We start from the raw sequence: 12,751 nt of genomic DNA, 5'->3' as shown, positions 1-12,751 counted from the left end.
AATCCCCACCTCCCAAGTCCATGGGCCACTACAATGCCTGCAGGGGTGGTTTGATGTCTTTTAAATCTCTGGCTGACCCTGGGAGGCCTCCTGGGTGCTCTTTCCATAGCTTTCTGAGCAGGAGACACAGAAGCATTACTTGTGGCCTATAGCTTTTGGATTGCTGAAGGTTGTTTGAAGGCAGGGGGTGGATTGTTTGAGGTCTAGAAACTGGTGGTGGTGGAGGCTTGATCTTACAGTTCTTGTGGAAATACAAAAAAATGTGACTTCTGTGTACCTGTGCATGTGCCAAAGTTTTGGCACCCCTTCCTTCTGGAAAATTCCCCCTTCTTTCGATTGTGCTTAATAAAGTGGAATCAATGGCTGGTGTTTGTTTCGGGTTGCAGGAGGGAGGAGAGGGGAGGGGAAGATCGAAATCAAAGGCTAGCGGTTTTATTGTTGGCGCTGAAAAGCAGCTAATGGCCGCCCATCGCAGATCTGCACCATGAATCGGCGGGGCGCCCCGGGTTTTAGGTATCACCCCCCACCCCTGCACCCATCCTCAACGACCCCGCGGCGCGGCTTCCTGCCCCACTCTATCTCTCTCTCTCTCTATTCCCGATATTCTAAATCTCCATTGCATTAAACAGTTTAAATCATACCTAAACTAACCTTTTTTTTCTTTCACTTTTTTCTTTTTATTTATTTATTCCTATTTCACATAAATAAATCTCTTAAATTCAGAGGTGCTCTGTTTCTACACTGATCTCGATGGATAACAAGGTGATTTTGCGTGTTGCAGTGTGTGAGACCCGACACTTCAGTACCCACCTCTCTATCAGTCCGAGCTGAACTATCAAAGACAAACATTTCACCTTTTATTTCACCTTCTTCAAAGAACACTTAAACAAGAAAAGATACAATTTATACACAAGTGTTTGTTTTTAAATGTGATTCCAAATAATCAATGAACTTTACAGAACGGTGAACGTTTTTTTTTTATTTGTTTGATACTTGTTTTGCCTTATGTAAATCATGTAAACGTTTTGTTGAAATCATTAAGTTTTTATAGTTAAGTTGCAAATCTCAAAGTGTCTTACAGAAAATTGTCACTTAATGTAAAAACTTGTAAAAACTTAATGTTTTTTTCTAAATTGTCGTATTTATATGTATAAGTTGTGTGCGGTGCAAAGCGTGTAAAGGTTTTATGCGTACAATTTCTGGAACCTGTGTTTTTCCCCCTACAAATTAGCGTTAAACTAGACTTACAACACCACCTACAATAAATAAACAGTCAACAGAAATACTGACATTTAATGTGATTTTGTGAAACTCTTGAACTGCAAAACAAAACTGAAAAACAAAATGTGTTCTAATGATCAGAATGTATGTAACATTTCAATATGAAGGACAGCTAATTAAGGGGAAATTATTGAAACAAAGTCGAGCATGGTGCATGCTAAACACGTTCCCTGTTTTGCATTAGAAATACAGTGCATGGAGGTGAATTACTGTAACGCGCATACAAAGGTCATGGTTTGAGAACTTTAAACAGAGGGATTCTGATTTATCCTTTACCAGGCTTCATATGAAATAAAAAATGCTTTGCAAGTTCTATGGACATGTCCCATTCATTGGCTATTCTTACATAATGAAAAAGAACCCTCGATACTGGCAAAGTATAAAAGAAAGACTTGTGCACCCAGTGTGTCCAATAAGGTTTGGGTTTCGTTCAGAGAAATCAAGTTCATTCACACACACCCCATCAGCTGGGCCCTATTGTGTGTGGTGACCAATGGGAGGTGAGATCATTAACACTCCTGCCTCCAGCATGGATTGATTAGGAAAACCGGGGAGCAGCCTGCAGTCCACAGTCGGAAGTTTGAGTTTTTTGGAGGAGGTTGGTGGTGTTGAGATGTGGGAGGATTTTTATTACTTAATGGAGTCAAACCAGAGTTGCTGGTATTTTTACAAAGTTTAACAGCTTCACTAGACCTCGGCACTACAACTGCGAGATCATTCCTTCTAAAAAATATAACTATCATTAGTATGGACCTGTTTTACACCTCTACTTAACAGCAGCTCGTCGGGGACTTGTGTGTTCTTCGTTGCTTTGGGATTGCTTCAATTCGGGAGGATGTCCGATCGCCCAGATAGTCCTCCAGAAGACTGCAGTAATCGGGCATACGAGCTCTCCAGGACCATGTCCTCTTCGTACTCCTCAGTTCCGGGACACGAAGGCCTGCAGTTCCCGCACAGCATGCTCCAGGACCCGGGCCTGTTCTTCAATAAGGCGCCATTTAACGGCCTCAATGCTGCTCACACCCAGGCGTTTTTCTCGTTCCCGCCGGTCGGAGGCGACTTCAGGTCCAACGAGGTGCAGGTGGGAGATTTTACCCAGCCCAAACACTGGTACCCGTTTGCGGCCCCTGAGTACACGGGGCAGGTGGCAGGGGCCACTGCGGCCACACAGCCCGCTAACCTGAGTCCTCCTATAGCTGAGACTCGGGAGCAAATCAAGATCCCTGAGGTGAAGACCGAGAAGGAGATCGACGGTGAGGAGTACGGTGGCGCTGAGACCAAACTTCAGCCACAGTTTCTGGGCCCGGCGACCTCCGTGCCCGCCGGGATGTACTACCCGACTTCTGCCTCATGGACTACGTCATTTTGGCCCGGTCTCTCTCATATCGCAGGTCCTGCTACTGTGGCCCAAGCCCCGCCGACCCCGTCTGCTTCATCTCCTTCTTTGTCACCGTCTCCACCCGGGAACGGCTACGGCAGCCCGGGCTTTTACAGCGGAAGCTCTGCGCAGAGTAACCCCGCCGCAGCCGCCGGCCAGGTGCAGACCAGCGCCCGCAGCAGCGGCTCCTCCAGCGGCGGCTGCAGCGACTCCGAGGAGGAGGTAGGCTACAAACCGCTCACTCACGACTGTTTATTATGTCTGTTTTTAACCTGGTCAGAATATTTTTGTTGGAGTTGAGTTGTCAACCTAAATTGCTTTAGTCTACAAAACACGCATACAAACAATTAATGTAACTGGGGTTTACTTTCAGGAGAACCTGACCACAGAGGATCTGGAGCAGTTCGCCAAGGAGCTGAAACACAAGCGCATCACCCTCGGCTTTACACAAGCAGACGTCGGACTTGCCCTCGGGAATCTCTATGGTAAATGATGAAACGCTTCCTAACTTGATTCAGTGGCCAGGTCCCTTTTGGAAGTCATTCAAGATTAATACCTTTTACCAACAAGGCTTGTCCATGGCATGTACCTAAAACATTTTTTGGTGTTTTGTGTGCTGTTGCAATTTTTATTACTATTATTATTTTAGATATGTAACAGAATTGCACTTCATTAACGCCCAATGAGAAGTTACTGCATGTTTTGTAAAAGTTGCATTTATTTGCTAATTGTGTTCTTTCAACGTTTGTGTGCAGGAAAGATGTTCAGTCAGACGACCATCTGCCGCTTCGAGGCTCTTCAGCTCAGTTTTAAGAACATGTGCAAGCTCAAGCCGCTGCTCCAGAAATGGCTGAACGAAGCTGAAACTTCGGAAAATCCACAAGATGTTAGTAGGCCATATATATATATATATTTTTTTTTTGTTAGAGAAACAGACTGGTTTTATATAGTGTCGTTAAGATCTGTGTTGAACAGTAGGTAATTTTTGCAGACTCCCAAAAAAAATAGTTTGACGTAAAAAACATGCTGCTTTAATGACCCTAGTACCTAGTCCCCCATGCAATGCGTTGTTTTAGTAACCACATCATACTGGAGTTTACAGGCCAACGCTAGATTCAACTGTTAGTTAATGGGGAGTATTTTAGAACCACAACTGAAAAACACTATCATTACCTTTTAAATGCCCATTATGCAATAACCTGGCTTGTTTTCACAGATGTACAAAGTTGAGCGGGTTTTTGTCGACACAAGAAAAAGAAAAAGGAGGACCAGTCTGGAGGGTTCAGTTCGCACCGCTCTCGAGTCATACTTTCTCAAGTGTCCCAAGCCTAACACGCTGGAAATAACACACATTTCTGACGATCTCGGCTTGGAGAGAGATGTACGTGAGCTTGATGCTAAAAATTCTTAAGCTGTGACTTTGTCTGTGCTTTGTTAGTAATGTGACTTTTGGCCTTGCATTTTTAGGTGGTGCGCGTGTGGTTCTGTAACCGCAGACAGAAAGGCAAGAGGCTGGCCCTTCCATTTGATGAAGAGGGTGTCGAGGGTCAGTATTACGATCAAAGCCCAACACCACCTCCGCACATGGGTGGAACACCCCTCTCTGGGCAGGGTTACCCAGGACCAGGTCATGCCAATGGCATGCCAACACTATACATGCCACCTCTTCATCGACCGGAGGTCTTCAAACAGGCTCTGCATCCAGGACTAGTGAATCATCTCTCTAGCTAAGGTGGCTGTGTCTAGCCTACTCAAACCCAACACTAGGACCTAGTTCAGTGCCACAAAATGAGAAGTTGCATATTGCTCAACTGGTTTTCCTTTTTGAAACAATGCTGTGCTCGGCTTGCTTCACTGCTTAAAGCATTCAATGTCTTTCTGGTTCAGAAATTAACACTGCTAGAGTATAATATACTCGCTGGATTTTGAAATGTTGACAACTTTATGACCAAATGCATTTGCACAGTTATGTTTGTGATAAAACAAGATTTTTATGGTTTGGTTTAAATGTGCACCCAATCCTGCTTCGTAAATTTTACATCTGTGTATATATTCATCATTGCCTTTATTTTTTTAGATGAACTTTAAATTTTTTATAATTTTTTTTTTTTTTAACTTTTGTGATTGGGCAAGAAGACATTCGTCAAAGGTTTTAATTGTTTTATTCTGGATCATTTATGATCTACATGTATGAATCACAGAAAGTGACAGATTTGGTATGTAAAAATGGATTTGGCTGTTGAATGAGCATTAAACAATGCTTTCTCTAGTCTTTATTTGGTAAATTACCCTGCACACAGTGAACAGTTTGAGTTTTGAATGCTTTATTGAATCATGTGCCTTATTTGCTCACATCTTGATAAATACTTTCATACACAACCCTGTAAATGATGTGAAAATTGATAATTTATTGACAAGTTGCAGAGCTGTCTTTCCTGAAACTTCAAGTACATTTCCATGTTTAGTGTTAGCAATTAAAATGAAATCTTTGATGGTTCAAAATGTGTCATTATTGGGTGATAATGCTTTATGTATTGCAATGGTTTCAGAGTCTATAAATGATAGACAGTGACTATTATAAAATACTTGGAGATGACAGTTTGCTTTGGTGACATTTCTGAATCATATTAAACTTCATATCGTGAACACTCGAACCTGGGACAGATGTGGTTTAATTTATTGCTTGGTTAAAACTAAAGGGCATGTGGTTTGTTAGGTTGGTTTGATTGGCACATCCTGTAGAGACCTCTCCCAGGTATCAGCATGATTTGAATAAAAGAGGAAATGGGGCTTAAGCTTGTAGTTTCACTTGTTAAGAAATTCTTCTTGTACTTCTGCAAAGGTGTTTCTACTTAAACGTAACTAATTTCATTCTAGATCTGTCTAACCCATTTTTGTAGGTCATGCATCTAATTTGTGGTATATTTTATAGTTAGGAAACTCGTCATAAACCTGGCAGATGTTGCAAAGCCTCTCTCTCCAATCTTCAAATAGTTTCACAGTGTAGTTTTGATGCCAGGAGAAATAAGAATCATAGCGTTTTGCATCTCCAGCTAGTTCTGTTAAGAATTTAGCCAGCTCAGCTATGGAGTCAAAATCATCCACGTGTATGAACGAATGTGGTGGTGCAACAGCCTCGTAGTGGCTTCGTGGTGGACCCAACACTACAGGCACTGTACCAGCCATGAACGCGTTACGCCACAGCTTCTCTGTAATATAATGCGGAGATACAGAGTTTTCAAAAGAAAGGTAAAAATAGCAACGGGAAATCGTGGGTAGCAACATGCTTTGTATCACTGGCTTTCTCACAGCACGTCCGTACATCTGCACAGGAATGAACTTCTTAAGCTGTTGGTACACACTTGTTCTCTTGTGTTGATTCTGGTAGTTACTGACCACCCAACACACCAGATGGGTTTTATTCATAGGCATGACAAAATCATCAGTCTCTGTTTTGCTAGATTTCTTTTCGATCCTCCCATATGGTACTGTAACATCTGCACCAGGATGATACGACATGGTCAAGTTGAAGATCCCTGCATACTTGCTCAAATTCCCATTGTTTTGTGGCGATTCCAGAGATAACCAGAGCCATCTTTGGTGATCTGGTCGAGAGAGTTGAAGCGGAAGTGTTTGGCTGCCTGTCTTAAGCTCTTTTTGATGAAAGACAACAATGTCGGCGATGGAATAGAGTGTACGATTATCCACCAGGTGACAACCAGAGATGCTGAAATTCTTCTGACATATGTCCTCCTTCAGGCTGTAGGGAACGTGAAAAGGCCAGTACCACAACAGAATGGTAATGTTGGGTTTCTTGACGCCTTCAAGGTGCTGCAAATGCCAGGTCCATTGCAAGCTTAATAATATGCAGCTGAGAACAAAGAATAGAAGCTTTTTGTTTAGCCTCAGGTTCAGTTTCATTCCTGGAAAGAGTGCAAAGGGCATTTCCATTATAAAAATTTTCAAATGAAATTATGCATTATCATTCTAAAAATACTCTACTTCTTGTACCAGCGTGTGTCTAAGAGTTTCCTTTGATAAGCCCTCTGAGTAAGAATATTTGCACTGGGCTCATCAGATGGAAGCAACCAGCCATGTCACTGGTTGTATGTGTGTGTGATGTAAATGAATAATAGTACCTGCCTACAGTGCATCTGAGTAAATTAGAATATCCTAAAAAAGAAAAAAAAAATTAGTAAACTATTATGGATCATCATCAATCATGGTGAAGACTGCAGACTTCACAGTTGCTCAGTTTCACAGGGAGGGTAAACCAAGGTCATCTGTTGACTAGTTTGATGGAGATGCTGGTTTCTTTTTACTTAGCACCTGTGTACAGTGCCAAAACTACCACTAACCGATTTGCTGCGCATGGTATTACTGTGCTGGATTGGCCAGCGACATGCCAGACCTGGACTTCATTAAGGATCTATAGGATGTTTTTAAGGGAGTTGAGAAATTATATCTTCAATTCTTTAATAATATTTCATCAGCACTGCCATGCCATGCCGCATTGTATGTGTATAAAAGCAAACTTTTCAAAGGTTGGACATTTCTGTGTAGTAAATCCTTCTAAATAATCTTAGGAATTTTAGAGCTCTAAGAGATAATAATTGAAATGAAAAAAAAAAAAAAGACTTAACATATTTTTCTTTATGTGTAATGAATATAAAATATATAATAGTTTCACTGTACATAGTAGGGACAACTTTTAATGACCAAAAAAAAAATGAACATACTATCATATTCTTTTACCAGTCACCAATACATCATGTCTTTTACCAGACAAAAATAAACATATATAATTCTAACACACAGTTTTGCATGCTTATGGACTATTAAATTTGACTATTATGTTTGACTATGAAATATGTATACGACTGTCAGCATTTTTTACTGTATTCAAGTTCCTGTATCAGTACCTCTGATATTTTTGGCAAGCTTTCTTAAAAAAAAAAAAAGTTACATTTGCGAAAGGTTATTTTATTTAAGAAAAAAAAAATTTAAAGAAAGAAAATTTTGATTACAGATTAGTAATATCTAGATTAAACAACCAGTGTTTCAACTGATAATTCAGCAAATCACGAACTTTAGGTGCCTGCATGTTTTTTTTAAAACAAAAATCTTCAATCAGTCCTTTATTCTTACAACATTATTTTTATCTTCACCCTTAAAAGATCAAAGGCTATTACTATTCCTGTTCCAACAATTTCTTAAAGCCATTTAGAAAAGTCTATACCAGTGTCTAAACTTAAGCATTTGCATCATTAAATTGTGATTTGCAGAAGATCTCAGTAAGCGGAGATTAAAACAAATCTTTATCAGGCCAAAGGCAATTCATACTGTTCATGCTTACCTGGCAAGATGCGGCATGTGGCTTTGAATGCTGATTTGAAATGAGCACGACTACAACCATCATGTAAGAACACGATGCAGGGCAGAGCTGTCACGTATTCAGTAGGCAACTGCAGAAAGACACAGTGTTTCCTGTTATTGCTCTAATTTCACACTGCCTTTCCCATTTTCTCCTCCCCTTTTACCTAAATGTCTTTTCAGATTCGATTACCCACCTCAGGAAATAAGTGAGAATGCAAAAACATGCAATGAGCTTAAAGTAGTTTTTACTCCATTAAGAATGAATTGAGAATGAAATGCACTGGATGTACCAGTCATAGCGTATAATGTTTGACGTCTCAAACACCATCACTCTGTAGTGCTGTGATACCAGCGGTTTGTGGGTTGCCCAAGATTCAGAACGAAACCAGCTTGTAATGACTGAGTAACTGCACTAAACTTCTTTTTTTCTTCTTCCGAAATATAAGCTCAAATAAGGTCCAGCGATTAGAACATGTTGCCTTGATGTTGTCACAGAAATCTAGATTTTGGATGAACTCTGGCTTGGATTAAACCAGCACAGTGGTTTCATTATTTATCCATATAAGTCACATTCATTTCGGGCAAAAAGATAAAAAACTACTTATTTGTAGTTGTTAAATTTTTTGTTCTTATTTCAAACACTTTACCGGGGCCTCTCAAGGGTAAGCCCCACACACAACCAGCTGAAAGTGTTCTTGATAACCGAGCTAAATTTAAGTTGTTTTTTTTTCCTCATTAGTCTTATTTATACCAAACAGGTGTTCCCGTCACATTGTGCGTGTGCAAATGCCTTTACTTTGATTATTAATCATTGCTTTACCATGTATCTTATCTCAACTGAGCATTAAAGTGATCTCCATTCAGGAGAAAAGTTGAAGGTTCAGCACAGTCCTCAAATCAACTTCTGCTTCTAAATCAAAGCAGCCTACAAGGGACACAGGGAACAACTCTGGAATCATTTTTAAATAAATAATAAATTTAAAAAAGTGGATTAAAAAAAAAAGTGGATTCAAATAGTGGTCGATAACCTTAAATTTAAAAGAAAACTCAAAAAAAGGGATACATCACTACTTCTGATGAAATGCAAACAAATGTGAGCAATCGCAACAACAAAATAAAGATTACATGAGATTAACACATACAAAATTACAGACACAAATAAGATACACCGTGTATTGCTCTCTAATTTGTTGATTCGTTGGTCTAGCATCATACAGTCACAAAAACACAGAACAGATAGGATGTATTCCAGAGGCTTCTCCAGAGACTCCATGCATGATGAGTGTATCGCTTCATGTTCTTCTACTCCGACCACATTTCTTTGAACACAAAGTTTTAATAATTCGTTGAAGAGCTTCTGATGTTATCTGCTGCTCCATGATTTGTCCACCAACAAACATTTCCACCATTATTCACTCAATATTTGTTAGCTTGAGATAATCCGGATACCTAGATTTAAAGCGTCCAGAATGCTGGAAACAATGTTTTTTTCCAGCAGGACTTACTTAGCACCTGTGTACTGTACAGTGCCAAAACTACCACTAACTGATTTGCTGCACATGGTTTTACTGTGCTGGATTGGCCAGCCAACATGCCTGCCCTGGACTTCATTAGGGATCTATAGGAGGTTTTTGAGGGAGTTGAGAAACACCCGACCCAGACGAGCTGAAGGCTGCTACCAAAGCAACCTGGTCTTCAATAATATTTCATCAGCACCTCCATGCCATGCCGCATTGCGTATCCAGTGTATAAATTTGCAAACTTTTCAAAGGTTGAACATTTCTATCACTAATACATCTTCTCTTTTACCAGACAAAAATAAATGAACTATATAAATCCTACCCACAGTTTTGCATGCTTATGGAACTTGTTTGACTATGAAATATTTATACAACGGTCAGCATTTTTTTTTTTACTGTATCTAGCCAACAACCAAGTTCTGATGTGTACATCTGATATTTTTGACAAGCTTTCTTAAAAAAACAAAAAAAAACTTACCGTCACATTTTATTCAGAGCAAGGTTTTCATATACTTTACTGTATAGATGGAGTTAGATTTCAGCTTTAGTAATACCTAGATTAAACAACCAGTGTGTCAACTGAAAATTTAGCAAATCATGAACTTTAGGTGCCTGCATGTAGTAATGTCTTTTGAAACAAAAATCTTTAACCAGTTTCTTTATCCTTACAACATTATTTTTTATCTTCACCTTAAAAGATCAGAATGTTCTCTGAAGCTGACAATTTTATAGGTAGGAGCCCAGACCCTAAACCACTGACCCCAACCACACACACATACGCACACACACACACACACACACACACACACACACACACACACACACACATTCTTTTTTTCTTTTATGTGTTAAGGTTATGCACTAGAGGGCACTAAAATCTAAAATTGTGACATTCAACAATGTATATATATATATATTTTCACTTTTTACATACTGTAGTTGCACAGTGCAGAAGTTGCTAGTGTTTGCTTGTGTGCACCTGTAATAGATTGTGCTTGTGTGCACCTGTAATGGATTGGCACCCTATCTATGGTATACCTTTTGACTCATGCGCCAAGACTCTGTACAGGACAAGTGGTATAGAGAATGAGTCAGTGTATGCATTACTACATCCATCCATCCATCCAAACATCTGGGAACCTCTGTAATCCATCTAGGGGACACTTTCCGAACTGTAAGCTACCCCTGACCCCAATAAGCCTAATCTGCATGTCTTTGGATTGTGTGAGGGAACAGGAATACCTGGAGGAAACCCACCAAGCACAGAAAGATCATGCAAATTCCATGCATGCAAACTCTACCCCGAGACGGGAATCAAACCCGGACCCTGGAGGTGCAATGCGACAATGCTAACCTGTATTGTAGCTGAAGTTTCACTAGTTTTAATTTTCACAGGATGCTTTATGCATTCTAGCATTAAGCTTCATAGAAAGCTATGTGTATAAACAACATTGGTATGACTGTCATGTCTTCCGTATTCTTACCTAAGAGATAAAATAAAGAAATAAAGATCACTTACAGCAAAGCTCTGACAATAAGCTTAAAAAGATAAACATTAGTAGTAAAATATTTAACATTTGTTTTTTTTCCATGCACTATAGTCTTTCTTTGTGGTAGTTTTGTGATAGGAAGAAGTAAGAAAGTAGGAGAGAACTGATATGTCTTAAGGAATGCCTGGAACCAGAGTGAGAAAATGAGACAGGTTGGACAGGTGAGTCCAGTGGGTAGGTATTTCGAATGCTCAGAAACAAGGAGTACAGAGACTAAGATTAAAAGTGCCACAACAGAAAGCAAAAAAAAAAAAAAAAAAAAGAGTGTTGATTGATTGGGGAAATTTTTTTTTTACAATTTAAAATAAACCTGCAGCTCTGTTAAACAGGAGAAATACCCCACGTGCTAATTATACTGTGGCGTTCCTTGTAATGTATTTGTTTTCCTGCTTCATCTCTTTCAAAAAATTTTCTATTGAATAGTATAGTTTTTTTATTATATGCACCGCAATAAAAAAAATTAATATCCTATACTAATTGCATTATAAATTGCTCAAGAGATTAAAGTTTTTGATCATAGAACAGTTTTTGATCATAACTAAACAACTGGGGTTTTTAAATGCAATCTAAGCAGATTATGAAATATTGGTGTCTTTTACCTTCTTTTTTTTGTGTTTTATTAAGGAAGAATCACCAGCCAATGAAATAACATTATTTTATTCATTTATTTATTTATTTATTTTCAAATTTCAAATTTTTGTTCTTTTTCAAAAATCAAAATGATTCAACAAAGGACATGCATATTGTTTTAACAGCTACCAACATTTTCAACAAAAAAAAAAAAAGAAATTTGGATTTTAAAAACTCCAAAATGGTTTTACGTGCAGTAATATGTTATTAAAATGTTGCTTGCACAAGATTTCAGCAAGCTGAGATTAAAACAAACCGTTTTGTACAGATCATGAAGATGAAGGTTGACGCTGGGGGGCATGCTTACCTGCAAAGGTTGTGGTTTCTCTGTGAAGGTTTCTTCATCAAGCTGTAAATGCTGATTTAAAATAAGCAAAAGTTCAACTCTGTCAGTTACAGTATATGGAAACAAAGGGGCGGGCAGAGCTGTCACACATTGAGTATGTAACTACAGTCAGAGAAGTGTTTCCTGTAGTCGTACTTATTTCACACATGTCTTTCCTATTTTCTCCGCACCTACTTGAGTTTACCGAAATACCTGTTTTTTTTTTTCTCTAGATTTGATTAACTACCTTAGGAGACGAGAGAGAACACAACACATGCATGTTTAATCCATTGCAGCTGCATTGAGAATTAAGTGGTTTGATAATGTACCACCTACAGAATACTGAGGGTTGATGGAGCGTACCCGAGATTCAGAATGAAACCGGCCTGAAATGACTCACAGTCTTGACTAAATTACACCAAAAAATACAAACTTAAACAATGAACAATGACTACAGAAATCCAGATTTCGGAAGAATTGCGGCTTGGAATAAACCAACACATGAGTCACAAAAACATATGAGATCCCCGAGCAGGCCTTTGAGTATGTAAATGTGATTAGTGGTCACCAAATCCAGCCCAATGTTGCACTCTTATGACTTTTTTTCTAGTCCCCCAGTGTTTGCAGTAATGTACTTCAGTGGTGCGTATCATGCCGAAAATGTAAGTTTGCGAATCTGCCAGCCACAATC

General features: G+C 39.2%; 2 protein-coding genes across 3 annotated transcripts; one reads left to right on the top strand and one right to left on the bottom strand.

Annotated features, from left to right (window-relative positions):
• The first annotated feature begins 1,956 nt into the window (after positions 1–1,956).
• pou5f3 (POU domain, class 5, transcription factor 3) lies at positions 1,957–4,929 on the top strand. Its single transcript, XM_053478688.1, has 5 exons — positions 1,957–2,881; positions 3,033–3,144; positions 3,415–3,545; positions 3,876–4,040; positions 4,127–4,929. The coding sequence occupies exons 1-5, from the start codon at positions 2,117–2,119 to the stop codon at positions 4,388–4,390; spliced, it is 1,437 nt and encodes a 478-aa protein (XP_053334663.1). The 5' UTR covers positions 1,957–2,116; the 3' UTR covers positions 4,391–4,929.
• Positions 4,930–5,047: 118 nt separating this feature from the next.
• fut7 (fucosyltransferase 7 (alpha (1,3) fucosyltransferase)) lies at positions 5,048–12,066 on the bottom strand. Of its 2 annotated transcripts, none has more exons than XM_053478690.1 (3): positions 12,043–12,066; positions 8,016–8,124; positions 5,048–6,582 (listed from the first exon to the last, which is right to left on the bottom strand). In XM_053478690.1, exon 3 carries the CDS (start codon positions 6,578–6,580, stop codon positions 5,561–5,563), a length of 1,020 nt encoding a protein of 339 aa, XP_053334665.1. In that variant the 5' UTR covers positions 6,581–6,582; positions 8,016–8,124; positions 12,043–12,066; the 3' UTR covers positions 5,048–5,560. The 2 variants fall into 2 exon arrangements, with proteins under 2 accessions (XP_053334665.1, XP_053334664.1); XM_053478689.1 differs by lacking the exon at positions 12,043–12,066 and adding an exon at positions 8,230–8,342.
• Positions 12,067–12,751: the final 685 nt, after the last annotated feature.

Source organism: Clarias gariepinus, chromosome 19 (genome assembly GCF_024256425.1).
Source record: "Clarias gariepinus isolate MV-2021 ecotype Netherlands chromosome 19, CGAR_prim_01v2, whole genome shotgun sequence".
Classification (NCBI taxonomy): domain Eukaryota; kingdom Metazoa; phylum Chordata; class Actinopteri; order Siluriformes; family Clariidae; genus Clarias; species Clarias gariepinus.
This window is presented reverse-complemented; position numbering and strand designations above follow the sequence as displayed.

What these genes read in the sequence shown, in the direction of transcription:
- pou5f3 (XM_053478688.1), top strand. Translation starts at nt 2,117, where the DNA reads ATGTCCGATCGCCCAGATAGTCCTCCAGAAGACTGCAGTAATCGGGCA. An exon ending in GCAGCGACTCCGAGGAGGAG is followed by an intron (nt 2,882 to 3,032) that starts GTAGGCTACAAA and finishes GTTTACTTTCAG; the next exon opens with GAGAACCTGACCACAGAGGA. An exon ending in ATCTCGGCTTGGAGAGAGAT is followed by an intron (nt 4,041 to 4,126) that starts GTACGTGAGCTT and finishes TTGCATTTTTAG; the next exon opens with GTGGTGCGCGTGTGGTTCTG.
- fut7 (XM_053478689.1), bottom strand. Translation starts at nt 8,259, where the DNA reads ATGTTTTTGCATTCTCACTTATTTCCTGAG. An exon ending in ATTCTCACTTATTTCCTGAG is followed by an intron (nt 8,125 to 8,229) that starts GTGGGTAATCGA and finishes GTCTTTCTGCAG; the next exon opens with TTGCCTACTGAATACGTGAC. An exon ending in CACATGCCGCATCTTGCCAG is followed by an intron (nt 6,583 to 8,015) that starts GTAAGCATGAAC and finishes CACTCTTTCCAG; the next exon opens with GAATGAAACTGAACCTGAGG.